At 39.7% G+C, this 17,006-nt stretch overlaps 1 protein-coding gene across 1 annotated transcript; it reads left to right on the top strand.

The window, feature by feature from the left end:
* The first annotated feature begins 6,715 nt into the window (after positions 1-6,715).
* On the top strand, positions 6,716-8,827 carry LOC146643999 (progranulin-like). The gene is made up of 4 exons (XM_085396872.1): positions 6,716-6,890; positions 6,971-7,273; positions 7,407-7,580; positions 8,264-8,827. The coding sequence occupies exons 1-3, from the start codon at positions 6,744-6,746 to the stop codon at positions 7,572-7,574; spliced, it is 618 nt and encodes a 205-aa protein (XP_085252998.1). The 5' UTR covers positions 6,716-6,743; the 3' UTR covers positions 7,575-7,580; positions 8,264-8,827.
* Positions 8,828-17,006: the final 8,179 nt, after the last annotated feature.

Raw genomic sequence — 17,006 nt, 5'->3', positions numbered from 1 at the left:
TTTTAGCTCAGATGAATGGAAAACACGCATTCAATTGCTACTCTTCCTACAGTGTGGATGAGAATTTAAGCAAAGTTCAACACATTGATCACCTAATGCAGCGGTCCCCAACCTTTTTTGCGCCACAGATGGGTTTATGTCCGACAATAATTTCATGGACCGGCCTTTAAGGTGTCGCGGATAAATACAACAAAATAAAACCAGGACCATTACCAAAAAAAAGACTTATTCATAACACATGGGAAAAGACCCAGTGAAAGGTGAGTTAACGATAAAAACGATAAATAACAATAAAAACCCTGGAAACCATAAATTTCACACCCGAGCATCAACTCTTGTGGCCCAGTACCAAACGACTCATGGACCGGTACCGGTCTGTGGCCCGGGGGTTGGGGACCGCTGACCTAATGTGTCTTCACCCAAACTGTGATCAAGAGCAGTGTCATATTTGTCATTTCACAGGTGACAACCTGTGAATTGTGACACACTGTGAACTGGATGACTATTTGAGTATGTGACCAAAGGAACAATGGGAACTGTGCCTGCTGCCTCAAAAGAACATGAGCCAGTAATACACATTTGAAGAAAAGACATTATTCCCAATGTCTTTGTTCCTGGACCTCAACAGAGAATAACTTAAACAGCTCTAAATTTTCTACATGTTATCACACTTCAATTACACTTTCATTATTATCGGTTATTTCATTACGATAAACTACACTCCCAGAGTTACTTGCAACAATTTCTGCACATTTTTACACTGTTGGATTCATTTTCTTTGCAGGGCACTATCTCTTGCCAGTGGCACAAACGTTGGGCAACAAGCCCTCTAACCAGCAACTACTAGTGCATATCTTTCACAGGTTTACCAATGTCCTTTTTATACATTATTGGTCACCAGTTTTGAACACAGGACTAAAGTCCACAGTTTTTTTCCAGTGTGTCTGCTACTCACTAAGACCTTCAGTGTGCTAGCCCACTACAAGTAAGTCCCAGTGCTTCATACCCGACTTTTTCCATTGCTTGAGTTACTTTCAGTATTCAAGTAGTCAAACTGAACAGTTTTTAATGTTACTCAATAAAGTATTGAATAACATTTCTCTTTTATTTTTGTTTCAGCCCTGTCATATACAGGGAGTGCAGAATTATTAGGCAAGTTGTATTTCTGAGGAATAATTTTATTATTGAACAACAACCATGTTCTCAATGAACCCAAAAAACTCATTAATATCAAAGCTGAATGTTTTTGGAAGTAGTTTTTAGTTTGTTTTTAGTTTTAGCTATTTTAGGGGGATATCTGTGTGTGCAGGTGACTATTACTGTGCATAATTATTAGGCAACTTAACAAAAAACGAATATATACCCATTTCAATTATTTATTTTTACCAGTGAAACCAATATAACATCTCCACATTCACAAATATACATTTCTGACATTCAAAAACAAAACAAAAACAAATCAGTGACCAATATAGCCACCTTTCTTTGCAAGGACACTCAAAAGCCTGCCATCCATGGATTCTGTCAGTGTTTTGATCTGTTCACCATCAACATTGCGTGCAGCAGCAACCACAGCCTCCCAGACACTGTTCAGAGAGGTGTACTGTTTTCCCTCCTTGTAAATCTCACATTTGATGATGGACCACAGGTTCTCAATGGGGTTCAGATCAGGTGAACAAGGTGGCCATGTCATTAGTTTTTCTTCTTTTATACCCTTTCTTGCCAGCCACGCTGTGGAGTACTTGGACGCGTGTGATGGAGCATTGTCCTGCATGAAAATCATGTTTTTCTTGAAGGATGCAGACTTCTTCCTGTACCACTGCTTGAAGAAGGAGTCTTCCAGAAACTGGCAGTAGGACTGGGAGTTGAGCTTGACTCCATCCTCAACCCGAAAAGGCCCCACAAGCTCATCTTTGATGATACCAGCCCAAACCAGTACTCCACCTCCACCTTGCTGCCGTCTGAGTCGGACTGGAGCTCTCTGCCCTTTACCAATCCAGCCACGGGCCCATCCATCTGGCCCATCAAGACTCACTCTCATTTCATCAGTCCATAAAACCTTAGAAAAAACAGTCTTGAGATATTTCTTGGCCCAGTCTTGACGTTTCAGCTTGTGTGTCTTGTTCAGTGGTGGTCGTCTTTCAGCCTTTCTTACCTTGGCCATGTCTCTGAGTATTGCACACCTTGTGCTTTTGGGCACTCCAGTGATGTTGCAGCTCTGAAATATGGCCAAACTGGTGGCAAGTGGCATCTTGGCAGCTGCACGCTTGACTTTTCTCAGTTCATGGGCAGTTATTTTGCGCCTTGGTTTTTCCACACGCTTCTTGCGACCCTGTTGACTATTTTGAATGAAACGCTTGATTGTTCGATGATCACGCTTCAGAAGCTTTGCAATTTTGAGACTGCTGCATCCCTCTGCAAGATATCTCACTATTTTTGACTTTTCTGAGCCTGTCAAGTCCTTCTTTTGACCCATTTTGCCAAAGGAAAGGACGTTGCCTAATAATTATGCACACCTGATATAGGGTGTTGATGTCATTAGACCACACCCCTTCTCATTACAGAGATGCACATCACCTAATATGCTTAATTGGTAGTAGGCTTTCGAGCCTATACAGCTTGGAGTAAGACAACATGCATGAAGAGGATGATGTGGACAAAATACTCATTTGCCTAATAATTCTGCACTCCCTGTAGAGGGCATTCACAGCTGTAGCACTTTAAACCACAGAAGCCAACTTCTCAGTTTCATTTTACCAAAAAGAAATGTATTTGACCAGATGTTTAAGTTGCCCTGTCTCTCACGCTGTAGGCCGAGTCCGTCTTTCTTTCTTTATCTGATTAAAAGTCATTTTTACCAAAGCATGTAGCCCCCAGCACAGCATCACTACTACAGGCAAAATAAAAATGTAATATCCTGCAGTGTGACATTGAGTAAATCACTGTAAACGCAGGTTGTTTGTTAAAATGTTTTTTTTTTAGCCAAGTGGGTGTTCGTCAGCATCCTTGTGTGAAGTGCAGGGCAGTCATGTCAGATTTCTTGACAACAGCTTTTGTGTAGAATTTGTTAAATTTTGTTTATTTAAAGCTTGTTTATTTATTAGGTTTAGTTTTTGTATTGTAAATTATGTATTGGCAGCTCCTTTCTTAAAATCAGCTGAGGACAGGGTAAATCTGGTGGACCAGAGGTCACTTGCTTTGTCATATGATCATGACTAAAACCACACCTGACAAGTTAATTGCAAAATAAAAGAATGACACAGATTTCACAATAGCTGATTGCACGAGTAACTAAACATGTGCCTTTAAATTGCTGAACTGTTCTGGCTGCCCCAAGCGGTAACTTTTATATATGTTTTTTAGCATGACCAAATTATTGGACAATTCAGGACAGAGATAGGAAGATATGTAGAGAATTTCCTTAAGAGAGCAATGCCCTTTGCCATCTTGGAAACAATATGCTCAACAGGATCAGACTGAAATAAAGAATTATGCATCTACGTGCATCTTGTAGAGAATCCCTCACCTTACACTGCTGCTTTGAAAGCTTTCAAAGTACAGACAGCAACATGTATTTTCAATCTTTATGGGTAAATAATAAACATAATCTTGTGTTTTGTCAACTTGAACTTACAGTGGAGGGCCAGAAAAGTTCTCGTAGCATTAAATTGTCAGATTGGTGTGATTTGGACTGTAAGGCAGGGTTAGGAGAGGTGTGTTCACATGTTGTTGACATACTCTGCACCATTCCGGCAGGTGTAAATAAATGTTGATTTCTGCACAGCAACTATCTGGAATTTTGGCTAAGTTAAACTTGAAGATGTTCATAGACTTGAGACACATTGGCGTGTCCCAGGAGCTTTAGCGTAATGTGGAAACTATGGATACATGGGTTCTGTGCCGCGGTGTTAGCCAGAACATTCCTGTTGGCCAGTACAATAAATTTAATTTTGGCAATGTTCAAAGCCAGTTTAGTACATTTTTGACCTTGTGACCTGACTGCTGGTTGCTGTTGCAGCTGATTATAGAAATTCCATTATTGTGAAATGGTTTTCAGAGACATGTGCTCTTTGTTCTCCCTGTGGTCACATTTCAACTTTTCCAAGAACAAAAAGAGAAGCAGTGAGAAAAAGAAGAAATTCACTGTGAAATGTTCCTTATAATTTCCCATTTCAAGTTACAGTTCACAAAGCAGTTTTCTTGGATAAAGCGATCTTGTATATTAATTGAAAGTCAAATCAATTGCTAAAATGCAGAATATTTTATCATTTTCTTTGCAAGGCACCATCTCTTGCTAGTGCCACAAAAGTTGGGCACCAGCAATTACCAGTACATATCTTTTTGTCCTTTTTATACATTATTAGTCACCAAGTTGGAGTTCTGAACACAGGACTGAAGTCCACAATTTAGCGATCTTGTACATTATTTGAAAGTCAAATTAATTGCTAAAATGCAGAATATCTAGCCCTTCCGAGGGATAGATTTTTTTAATATCATTTATATTAATAAATAACCAATTTGAATGATTATTTCAGTTTGTTTTTATGTGTAAACTTTGATTGTTGTGGATGTGTGCTGTGGTTTTCAGTCTATATAAACATCTAGTGATAGTTGTAAACACAAGCGTTTGTAAACCTGTAAGCATAGAACAAAAGGAAAAAAAACAATACTCACAAGACCTGTAGTTTTCTGCTCTTTTCTCTGCAGTAACAAAATTAAGCAATAAACCATCTGCTGCCTATCAACTAACGGCTCTTCACCTACATTTCGTCATTTAGTAATATGTGAGCTGGATGAGCACCAATTTTGATGTAACTAAAAAAAATTTGTCGTAGTGCCTCATAATTCTAGTAACGCCTTTATATACAATAATATTTTGCTGAAAGTAGAGATACATTTATTTTTAATTTTATGACTTTTTTTCCCCAAGTGTGGAGCCGAAACAATGGGAACTGCTAATGTCGCAACAAAACACACACCAGTGTGACATTATTTCCCACACTGCTCATTTCACTCTGGGCGGCTCCAGTGAGGTATTTTTATATTTAAATGAAAACATTATGGAGAGTCGGAGATAAACATTTTGCATCTTTAGCATGAGTTTGGACCTTTAATGCGTAGTCTTGGGTGCTTCAATCTGTTCTCAAAATGTTCTCATGTGGTAGTCCATTCAATAATTGGCTGCACCATTTTCATTGGAGGGTACTATCCTTAGCTATCTTTTGGAGCAACAACAGGCTACCAATACATATCGTTCTCTTTTTTCAACACAGTAGATTAATGGTCACCATGGACTGAAGTTCACACTTTTTTAGTTTTGTTTTTTTCCTCCCCAGTGTCCTGCACTCACCACCATGCTAGCCCTCTACAAGTTAGCCACTGTGCTAATTACCTAAGGTCTTCCATTGATATACATGAGGCTGTTGGGCTGTGCGATGACTTTGTCATGAACTGCTATCAAAACACTTGGTATAGTTAAGGCATACTTGAAACTCATCCCTTGCTGTAATTGTTGTAGATATGTGATTTGATTTGAGATTTTCTGTAATCAAGACCAGTGTTGCAAGTTTAGCTAGCAATGGCAAGAAGTGGAGAAGAAGTCAGCTCCCGCAGATGGTTATCTTCAGGGTTCTAAGCATGTTCAAGACAGCAGCGTTCACATAGCCACGTTGTGCAAGAAGATACAATAATTGTGACAAAGGTGGTGTGTCTTCTTGTTGTTGTCGTACCATCTATTGTTTAACATAACAGATGTCAAACCGACTTGAACATAAATGGAGGGAAAATAACAAAGACAATCCTGTTGGTGCATCCACCACTGGTGCTTATTGCACACAATGGCACAAAATAGGCAGAAATGTATAATTTATATGTTATTTAAAGTACTACATTCAGCCCTTAAAGCAGGCCAAAATGATCCAAAACAACACTTTTTGGACCAGATGTTTGCAAGTTGCTTCTAGCTAGCACTACAGAAGAGAAGCGAGCATAATGGGAGCAGTGCTTTATAAAATCCAGCATTTCTAACAGGTCAACAAATATTTGCAAACACACAAACTGTTTGTGTGCACTTTCTCACAAAAGTGTGTCTGCTTGCTAAAGGTACGGGTTACACATTTGAGGGAGGGAAAAAAAGTTAATAACTTCAGAGATAGAGAACGATGTGAGAAAGACAGGACAGGAGGGGAAGAACAGGTTATGTACGAACGTAAGGACTGCTCAGCAACTGTGATAAATAGTACTCAGTAGTTCAATCTCTGCTCCTACATATTGAAGAATGTCTGTACTTTTGCCAGCTCTGTTGTACTTTGATCGATAGGTGAGGCTTACAGACCCACTCCTTCTTTATTGTGCATATACAATCATGTCATATGAGGACGTGTGGTGACTGTATATTAAGCTGAGTAATTACAGCAGTTAAGTAGTGGATTTGAACTTCTGCAGTTCCAGAAATTTTCAAAACCTGTCTGTCTTAATATGAGAGTCACGAGATAGAGGGGTGTTACGTGAAGTTAATCTTTCATTCTTACTCAGTGGGAGTGTCTGACCTGTACTATATAGAGCTGTGTGTGATACAGCAGAGGGGAAAGTGTGAAAGGCATCACAGGAAGCTGCTGAATTTCTTCACTGAATTTCTTCAAGGTAACATTGGACTTTAGTGTGTCACATTAAAGTTACAAACTCTGACCTTTTTAGTTCAGAAAGAAAAAAATCTGCAAAGTCATGTTGATTCTGTCTTCCAGATGTTGAGGATCACTCTGTGTTTGTCATTCGGTGTGTTTCTGTGGGGATTTGCTTCATGCTCTATGTGTCCTGATGGGAGTACTTGTTCAGACACTGCCACCTGCTGCAAGACTAATATCGGATATGCCTGCTGCCCATATCCAAATGTAAGTCAGAAACTTTCTGCCAGTGCAGTAACTTGATTGTTGGTTGTTAAAAAGCTCTGCTCGTCTTACTTACTTTGCAGGCCATGTGCTGTAGCGACCTGCTCCACTGCTGCCCGTCAGGATATCGCTGTAACCTGGTTACCATGAATTGTGAGAAATTAGACCAGCCGTGGCTGACCATACCCATGGTGAAGAAGGAAGCTGCAGAGAAACCAGCCCCCCCTGAACTGCCTGGAACTCCACTCCAGGAGCTTAAAGAGAGCCACGTCCCAGATCAAATAAAGACTTCAGTGGTCTACTGTGACAGTTACACCTACTGTCCTGATGGCACTACTTGCTGCAGACACCCACAAGGAGGCTGGACCTGTTGTCCCTACTCTCCTGTGAGTCAGCCTAAACACTCTTGTGCAATAAGACACATGATTTTAATAAAATTCCCTTTATCTTCCACTGACATGAAGCAAGTTTGCAGCTATGATAATTATTCTTTTGAGAGACTAAAAGTGTTTCTTGCAGGGCAAATGTTGTCTGGATGGCTACCACTGCTGTCCAATTGGATTTGACTGTGACCGAACCTACCAGCACTGTGTGAGGGAAAAACTCACATATCCTTTCCTCCGCAAGCCAGCACTACCTTCAGGACCTGCGTCCTTCATCCCAACTTCAGAGGACAAAGAAAACTAGAAGAAGGTAGGAAACACCACATTCTAACCACCTTCACATGTGGAGAACATCCTGGGATAATTTCACTGCATGACTCACTGTTCAGATCAATTTTAAAGGCTACAGACCTTTTTTTGTTTACTGGTGTTTTATCAAGTCATGTGATACCAATGCATACCTGAGCACCAACCAGGATTTAAGCTAAATGTCGTGATAGTCGTGGGCTTGGTCACTGATGTTGACATACTGTCACATGATGAACCCTGTGGTGATGATATCACAGAGAGTTATTACTGACTCATTGGCTTTCTTCAGCTCTGAGTATTTTTTCTTCATAGTTTTGCAGCCTTGAAAGATTTTAATAAATCCGAAGTACACTGGCTTCAAACATGCAAAGAGCATGTAGCAGCTAAATAACCACAAATCTCCCACAGAGAAATTAATATTTTGCGTTGATTCCAGTTCAGTGTCAGCAGTAGAGCTTATTTCTGCTGCCCCTTAGTGATCAAATGAGGCAGAGAGTTACAAGCTGGCTCGATCGTAGAGCAGCAAATATTGCTTTTTGCAGCCCGCCAGGTTTAAGTTTCTCCTTCTCTAAACATCCCACACTGTGATCTGAAGGGGCAACTTAAATAGATGCTGTTTTAGAGTACACAAAACATTCTGACCAAAATATTTTGTTCTAACTGAACAATTTGTAATCATTTCAGGGACACAGGAAGCAGATTTTCAGCTGCTGTGACTATAGATGTACCTGCAACCCCTCTTGCGTTATGGTAACACATGCTGAGATGGCTTTAAAGTCCACTGTGATAGATTTTTTTTGGTTATTTTTGTTAAAAATTGCCCTAAAATTCTTTTTGCCATGCTGAAGAATAGTACACAGGTGTAAAAAATTGTGAAAATTAAATCTTATACTTTCAAATGAACATTTAATTTCTTTTTGTTTTAATTTGTCAGAAGGTTCAATAAATCCTCCACTTTCAGAAAATTTTAATTTTCTGGCAATTATTTCATGGATGAAGCTTTACAGGCTTAAGCTAATGTTACTGCATATTTTATAATGGAGAGTCACCAATTATTGCTTGAGTAATGGAAATGTGGTTTTTTTTATCTATTCCATTGTCTTATATTGCCCCTGTGACTGAGTGTCAGTGAGTATAGACCAGCATGTTGAATTTAAGGTAGTAAGGTGAAAGGCTTCTGATTTGTTTTATGGTTTCTTCCTTCCTTTGTGTACTTTTCACACTTAACCAATAAAAATAACATCTTCTTCCAAACTGGGTCATGGAGTCATTCATTTATCTTCTTTTCACATCGCAGTCTGAGTGCCCATGAACACCACAGCCTGCTCTACACCAGTCCAACATAATGAATTACAACTTTATCGCAATACTTCATTAAGATAAGACTTTGAGGGGACCACTAGGGGGACGTAAGGAAGATGGCAGCATAAACCTGCAGCTCCCGGTCAAAACTCGAAAGAGAACCAGAATTCGAATATTTCCACCGCTAAACCGTGTAATAAATGCCATGGAAGGTGGAAGAAGGTCAAAAAGACAAGGAAACATTAAGGATTTTGTGAAACAAGTGGAGCTGGTAAGAGGGGGCAACGCAGACATGTCCGAGAACAGCGTGCAAGGCGAGCAGATGGAAGGAGATGTAGCTAGCCACCCTCACGCAGACTTCCAGGACATCATTAAGGAAATTCACTCACTTAAAGCAGAGTTTAAAACAGAGTTTGCCACGTTTAAGAAAGACATCACACAAGAAATGAAGGACGAATTCGACAGCTTCAAGAAAGACATTAATACAAAGCTGGCAGAAACTGCGAACGAGCTAGCTAGCCATGAGACCAGACTCGAAGAAGCTGAGAAAAGACTGGAAGAGATGGAAAGGTGGAATTTGGCCGCAAAAGACGCTCTAATCCAGTCGCTTCAGCAACAACGGAATATTCAGACGAAACTGGCTGACTTGGAAGGCCGTAGCCGACGGAACAACATTCGCATTTTTGGCCTAAAAGAGGGCTCTGAAGGAAACTCTGTGCTGCAGTGTGTGGAGGACTTGTTGAGAGCTGAGCTTTCGCTCCCGCCGGATTCTGCTCTAAATATTCAGCGGGCGCACAGAGCTCTGGTGCCAAAACCCGGACCAGAAAAACCGCGATCGGTGGTGGTTAATTTTCTTCAGTTCTCAACCAAGGAGATGGTGCTGAAGGCAGCGTGGAAGAAAAAGGTTGTACATCAGGATAAGCAGCTTTTCTTTGATCATGACTACGCTGCCGACGTGGTTCAAAAGAGGAAGGAATACGCTGGAATTAAGAAAGCCTTAAAAGAGAGAGGAATTCGCTTCCAGACGCCTCTGACCAGAATCAGGATCCACTGGGAGAGCGGCGCCAGGACATATGACAGTGGCCGGGCGGCGGCGGAAGAGCTAAGGAGGAGAGGAATACAGGTGGAGGTGCCGCAGCGGAGCGGGGAAAGCACGATGCTGGAGGAGCGACTGCAAAATGCATTGGGATGGCAGCGATCTAACACCGAGAACTTATAAGTGAGGATACAAACATTTGAATCCGGTGGAAATGACTGAACAGTAGAACTCTGAAACTAAAGGTTCATTACTCTGTTACTTTTCAAGGCAAGGTAGACCGGAAAGTGGTAGGTTTTCTTTTCTTTTTTTTTTCTTTTTTCTTAAGGAACCTATGTTGGATCTCACGGGGGCCCCTAATCTGAAAGGGATATACCCCACGAACCACAGGGACGCTGTGGGTAAGAAATACGTATTTTCAGTTTCTCTTAAGTTTCTTGTTATCTTGTTCCAAGTTCTTAGAGTTAGTGTGGGATGCTATGATAGTGATAAGCCAAAAATAAAGCAAAACTTAACAGTGAAAAGATGAGGAATATAACGCTGGTGTCAATGAATGTCAATGGGATGAATAACCCAATTAAAAGAAGCAAAGTGATACTCAAAATGAGAAAGCTTAATGCCAATGTAATATATCTACAGGAAACACATTTGTCGCAGGAAGAGCATGATAAATTGAAGAAATTTGGGTACAGAAATTCTTACTATAGTACTTGCAAGAAAAGTCGTAAAAGGGGGGTAGCAATACTTATTAAAAATTCAGTTAATTTTGAATGTTCTAAAGAAATTCGGGACAGTGAGGGGAGATACATTATTGTAAGAGGTAAACTAGAAGGGGAGGCGGTGACACTAATCAATCTCTATATTCCCCCTGAGAGCAACCAACAAAATGTGAAGACTCTACTTACTACAGTCATGTCAGAATCTGAAGGGACTGTGCTGTGTGCAGGAGACTTTAATGTGGTATTCGACCATAGAATTGATACAACAAGCACAAATAGAAGCAAAAACAGCCTGGCGAGAATGGTTAATACATTTATGAAGGAGCATGGAATGGTAGATGTATGGAGGGAACACCACCCACTGGATAAGGAGTATACACACTACTCAAAGACTCACAACACTTACTCAAGAATTGACTATGTCTTAATGAACAGATGGGATCTACACAGAGTAACTGAATGCACAATTGGAGTGGCAGATATTGCTGATCACTGTGCCATTCATTTAAAGCTAAATCTAAATAGTAGGCGTAGAAATACCTGTTGGAGGTTAAATCTGAGCTGTCTGAATAATAAAGAAACGAAAGACCAAATCAAGAAAGATATAAAGCAATACATAGAGGAAAACTCCACTGAAGAAATTAGCCCAACGGTGTTTTGGGATGCATTCAAAGCTGTGCTCAGAGGGAAGCTTATTGCTATAACTTCAAAACAACACCAAATGAGGAAGGCCCTGTACCTAAGCCAGGTGGAGGAATTGAAAAACACAGAAATATTATACCGAACAACTCGGAATGTTCAGCTCCAAGACAGAATTAAAACACTAAAAAAGGAAATTGACAATATATTGACTGAAGAAGTGGAAAAAAAACTTAGATTTTTGAAACAGGATTATTATGAGAATGGCCCAAAGGAAGCTAGACTGATAGCACGGCGTCTTAGACAGCAGCAAGCTGTTAATACGATTCACAAGATTAGAGACCCATCTACAAATAACCTGCAGTATACCCAGGAAGCAATAGAAGAAACATTTAAGAAATATTACGAAAACTTGTATAAACAACCATGTTCCTCAAATAAAGATAAGAAAACTGCTTTTCTTAACTTCCTAGACTTACCACGTATTGGTACGCAGCAAAACAGCAAACTGACTGCCCCCATCAGTCATGAAGAAATATCTAGAGCAATTTCCAGTCTGAAAGCTAATAAATCACCGGGGGCCGATGGGTTCCCCTCAGAGTGGTACAAGAACTTTAAGGAGGAGTTGATACCAATGCTTCAATCATCATTCAATCATACCCTTGCGGAGGGTGTAACACCTCCCTCATGGAGAGAGGCGATTATCTCAGTAATCCCTAAAGAGGGAAAAGACACCGAATATTGTAACAACTACAGACCCATATCGGTTCTTAATGTGGACTACAAAATATACACATCTATAATCGCTAAGCGATATGGAGCAATTATGACAGACTTAATTAATGAAGACCAAACTGGCTTTATCTCAGGACGTAGAACTCAAGATAGTATAAGAAGGACCCTCCAAATAGTTAACTCGATACAAACAAAAAAGGGCAGTGCGGCCCTAGTAAGCCTGGATGCAGAGAAGGCTTTCGACAGTGTAGATTGGAACTTCCTATATGCCGTGCTTGAAAGGTTTGGTTTTAATGACGGTGCTGTGATGTGTATCAAATCTATTTACCAATCTCCTACAGCTCGAATTAGAATCAATGGCAGCCTAACGGAGCAAATCTCTCTCGAGAGGGGTACCCGTCAGGGTTGTTGCCTCTCACCTCTTCTCTTCACTCTATATATTGAACCCCTGGCACAGGCCATCCGACAAAGTGAGGAGGTGAGAGGAATAAGTATTAAAGGGGAGGACCACATCATCAGCTTATTTGCAGATGATATCATACTCTACCTAGAAAATCCAAACCAAACTTTAATTCCAATGTTTAATGTAATTAATATCTTTGCTGAACATTCGGGGTACAAAATTAATGTGACCAAAACTCAGATACTGGCTTTCAACTATTTGCCATCTGAAGAGGTTAAAAATAAGTTTAGACTGAACTGGACTGCAAAACAAATGAAATACTTGGGTGTAACCGTGACTAAACAATTGAGTGACCTTTTTAAAACAAATTATGATAGGCTGACCACTCAGATTAAACACGATCTAAACCGATGGTCAACTCTTACACTGGACTTTAGTGCAAGAATCACAACAATAAAAATGAGTGTCCTCCCACGGTTATTGTACCTTTTCCAATCTCTGCCAGTTAAGATCCCAGTGGAAAAATTCAAGGACTGGGATAGGCTCATCTCTAGATTTGTATGGAATGGTAAAAGGCCTAGAATAAAATACACAACATTACAACTATCTAGGAAGCAAGGTGGTGTGGGACTCCCTAATCTAAAAGATTACTATCATGCGGCCCAAACCAGACCGGCGATAAAGTGGTGTGATCAGAACTTTAATGCTAAATGGAAAGATATTGAAATAAAAGTACGGGATGTCCCAGTCCAGACTTTTCTTGGAAATGAGCAACTTAAGAAAACCTTACAGCATTTCCTTGATCCTATAACATCCCACACTCTAGAGATATGGTTTGGCCTAGTTAAACAAAGTAAGTTGGAAAGGGAGGTTAAGATGTTAAACTGGGCTGCCTATGTTGTTGGTGATATACTAAGTGCTCACGACCCAGGATTCAGGAAGTGGGAACAAAAAGGAATAACAGCGATTTGTACAGTAATGAAAGATGGCCATTTGATGAGTTTCCAAGATTTAAAAGATCGGTAGCACAGCATGGAAGCACATCATACGCACGTGTTTTGGGAGTGCCTGAAACTGCATAATTTTTGGAAGAACGTGAGTCTTGTAATAGGCAATATCTTGGGCTACCAATTACCACACAATTTTAAAACTGTATATCTTGGGAATATTAGAGAGTATGTTCTGTACGACGACTTGTATTTGACAAAAATCCTATTGATAGCTGCAAAGAAAGCTATAACAAGAAACTGGTACAAACTGGATCCGCCTTCATCAAAAGACTGGTTAAATATTGTTGGAGAAATCTATGCAATGGAAAAAATGACTTACATTCTCAGATTAAAGGAAGATATTTTCGTTGCTAAGTGGGAGAAGTGGACATTGTATGGCACCAAGGAAAATTAATGAACGAACAAAACATTTAAGGTCTATGACTCTGTATATCTATTGATGCATGCCTGTATAAAAGTACATATATAAGCTGGAGTATGTATGCTGCTGAGCAAAGGCAGGCATGCATACGGTAGTTGATTAGAATTGGCACCCACACCTTTTGTTCGCTTTAGTTCTGTTTTGTTTTGACTGTGTGCTTGCATGGTTATTTCTCCTGTAATGCAAAACATGTCTATGTTTAAACTGTGACAAAACTATCAATAAAAATTACAGTGTCAAAAAAAAAAAAAAAAAAAAAGATAAGACTTTGAAGTTGATGAACAAACTGAAAAAACAAACAAAACAAACCCTTGTTGGTCTTGCCAGCCTAAAAAGCTTCCAAACTGCAGATCCATTACTGCTAACTTATTCCATGTTTTGGTCACTCTTTTGGAAACGGGCTGTTTGCTGCTGACACCTAGTGTTGAAAACACAGAACAACATCACAGCAAATGGAATAAATCTGTCCCCCATTTGCAACATAGATATTTGAGTTGGAGCAAATATTTATCTTAGATTCCTCACGTGGTCAGAAACTACGAGTGGAGCCTGGTGTTGCTAGACAGGTTATCCACATGAACATGCATATCATGAGGAGGGTTTGGAATAAACCCCAGAATACTCAACAACGGCACCATTGAGAGGCTGTATCACAACCTGGTATAGCACTTGTAATGCTCTGGACCACAAAGCTGTGTGGAGGATGGCCAGATATGCACATTGTATCACCAAGTCTGAACTGCCAGCCATCCAGGACCTCTACAGACAGCACTGTAGGAGGACAGCCCAGAGGATCCTCTTTAATCCAGCCACACACTCTTCAAGCTCCTGTAGTCAGGTAGGAGTGTACATGAGCATCCACACCTGCACCAGCAGATTCAGGGATAGCTTTTACACAAAAGCCATCAGGCTACTGAACTGCTGAAATATCAGAATGTTTACAGACAGGTTGTTTACAGCTTGCTTCTGCTGACCCTTAGTGGCCATTTTGAAGGATGGATGGATGGAAGGATGGATAGATGGGTAAGACCCGCCCTCTTCTCATTTCTCAAATTGCACATTCTCAGTTCCTCTCCTTGACTCCTCTCCTCCCTCCCACCGGAGAGTGATCAGGAGACGAGAAGTTGTTTAACTAAATGAGTCATCCTTGCTTTGTCGCTTCATTTTAAATTGTTTCATTAAATCACTTAAATATGTTGTTTGACAGAAGTGCATTGTTAATTCTTTACACTTTATCATTAGGTGTAACACTGTTTATGCCATGTTTTACATTTAAGGCCACGTTCAGTTAAATTCACAGCACGGAGCGAAGTGATGGAGATTATAGGCTACCTTTTTTCAGTCACATAGAAACACCGAAGGGCATGTTAAATAACTGAAGGGTCCCTCTAGCTGTGTGCAGTGGATAGCTTGGCTTTGTCTGACACTAGTGTACATTTTTAAAAGAAATATTTAAAAACTATTCATATATTTATGCATTTATATTGTATTTTCTGTGACGATGAGTGGTTATTGAATTTGTAATCCCCTATATTATAATCATTAAGACAAATAAAAGTTCAGCTAAAACATAAACATTTAAATTAGCATTTCTAGAGAGCTTTTCTACGCACTTTCAAAGTGCTTCACCTCTCCATGCTGCAGCCATCCAGTCACACACACAAGTACACAATACAAGTGATTTTTTTTTCTATGTCTAAGCACTTTTTACACCGAAGTTTCACACACAGACTGATGGATGTGCGAGAGACAACTTGGATGTCAGAATCTTGCCCAAGGACACAGACAGTAAAACTAAACTGAAATAAGCAAGAACACACTGGAACCTCACTCAGAATCAACCGGAAACAAGACAAAGAAAAAAAAAATCCAAATGATATAAATTATTGTGTGTGAACTTACCTTACTTACGGACGTGCTGCTTCACTTTGTGTATTCATATCTTCCTGTTTATTTTTGATGGATGGAACCAGGTACAGAGGGGGAAGAAAACTAGGGATTTGTTTGCTTCAGTTATGTATGCATTATTGTAAAATGTAATGGCTACACTTTAATAGTGTGTTTTGTTGGTGGTAAAAAGCAGCATCAATAAATGGATGAGTATAATATTCAGTCTTACCCATCATATAAAAAATTCCTTTAGAGACTATTTGTTTGGAACGATTGAGAGTATTTAAACAGAAGAACTCAGTTGTTCAGGAGGAGAAGACCAGGTCAGTGTAGCTTGGTGCACTCAATATTAATTTTGGTTGTTTTAAATTCAGTTATATTTATTTGCCCAAGCTTAACATTTGAGCATTTGATTTGTGGAGGTTTTTGCAAAAATAATTTTAGTCACATTGTTTGTTAAAAAAACATCACCTGCTACAATGGACAGCATCTGTTTTCTGCTCTTCTTCAGCCACTTTGGCCACGCTATCTCACACAAACTAATTAAAAGATGCATATTAGAGCTCTACCACATGTCTAGCATGTATAAAAATCAGAAAATGCATCACCCACAATTCGTATCCAGAAGTTCCCTCTTCCCCATACATTTATACCCACATCGAGAAGTAAATCCTTTATTAAATCATATCAGTGTTGTAAAATTGATATATTTTCCTATATCAAAACAGAAGTTTTGGAGTATTGTTACACCTCTAGTTTTCACACCTAAACAGGTAAGCAGATTAGTGGGGTGAGAAAATACCCAGTGAAATAAAAGCTTTCCAAAAACTCTTACAATTAACAATACATAATTTAAAAAAAGAAGAAAGAAAAACACACACAATCATAGTAAGAGAGAGAGAGGAGTTGATAGGGAAGTATTCTTTTTGGACAATACATTCAACTCACTCCACCACAGCTTGTTGTTTAGTAAGAAAAAACAAAGAAACCTGTTTGTGTTGCAAGCTTAAAATACCTCTGAATTCCTCCTTTGGTGCTACCTTCCTGCATGCTTGGCAGTTATGGAATTAAATTCCAGTACAGCTCAGTTGGAAGCAACCTAAAGTGGTGACAGTGAAGCTCATACTTACATGGACAAAAGTACTGAGCCTGCACCTACATACATCTACTCATGGATGTTTATCATTATCATTATTTTGATGGTTGTTACAGTTATTTGACATTTAGACTTTGTTGTGTGAAGTGGTTTCCAGTGACTGTGTGGGCAAATCC

Source organism: Rhamphochromis longiceps, linkage group LG22, assembly GCF_057381845.1.
Source record: "Rhamphochromis longiceps isolate RC_006_pf linkage group LG22, R_longiceps_female_GT1.1, whole genome shotgun sequence".
Lineage (NCBI taxonomy): Eukaryota > Metazoa > Chordata > Actinopteri > Cichliformes > Cichlidae > Rhamphochromis > Rhamphochromis longiceps.
This window is presented reverse-complemented; position numbering and strand designations above follow the sequence as displayed.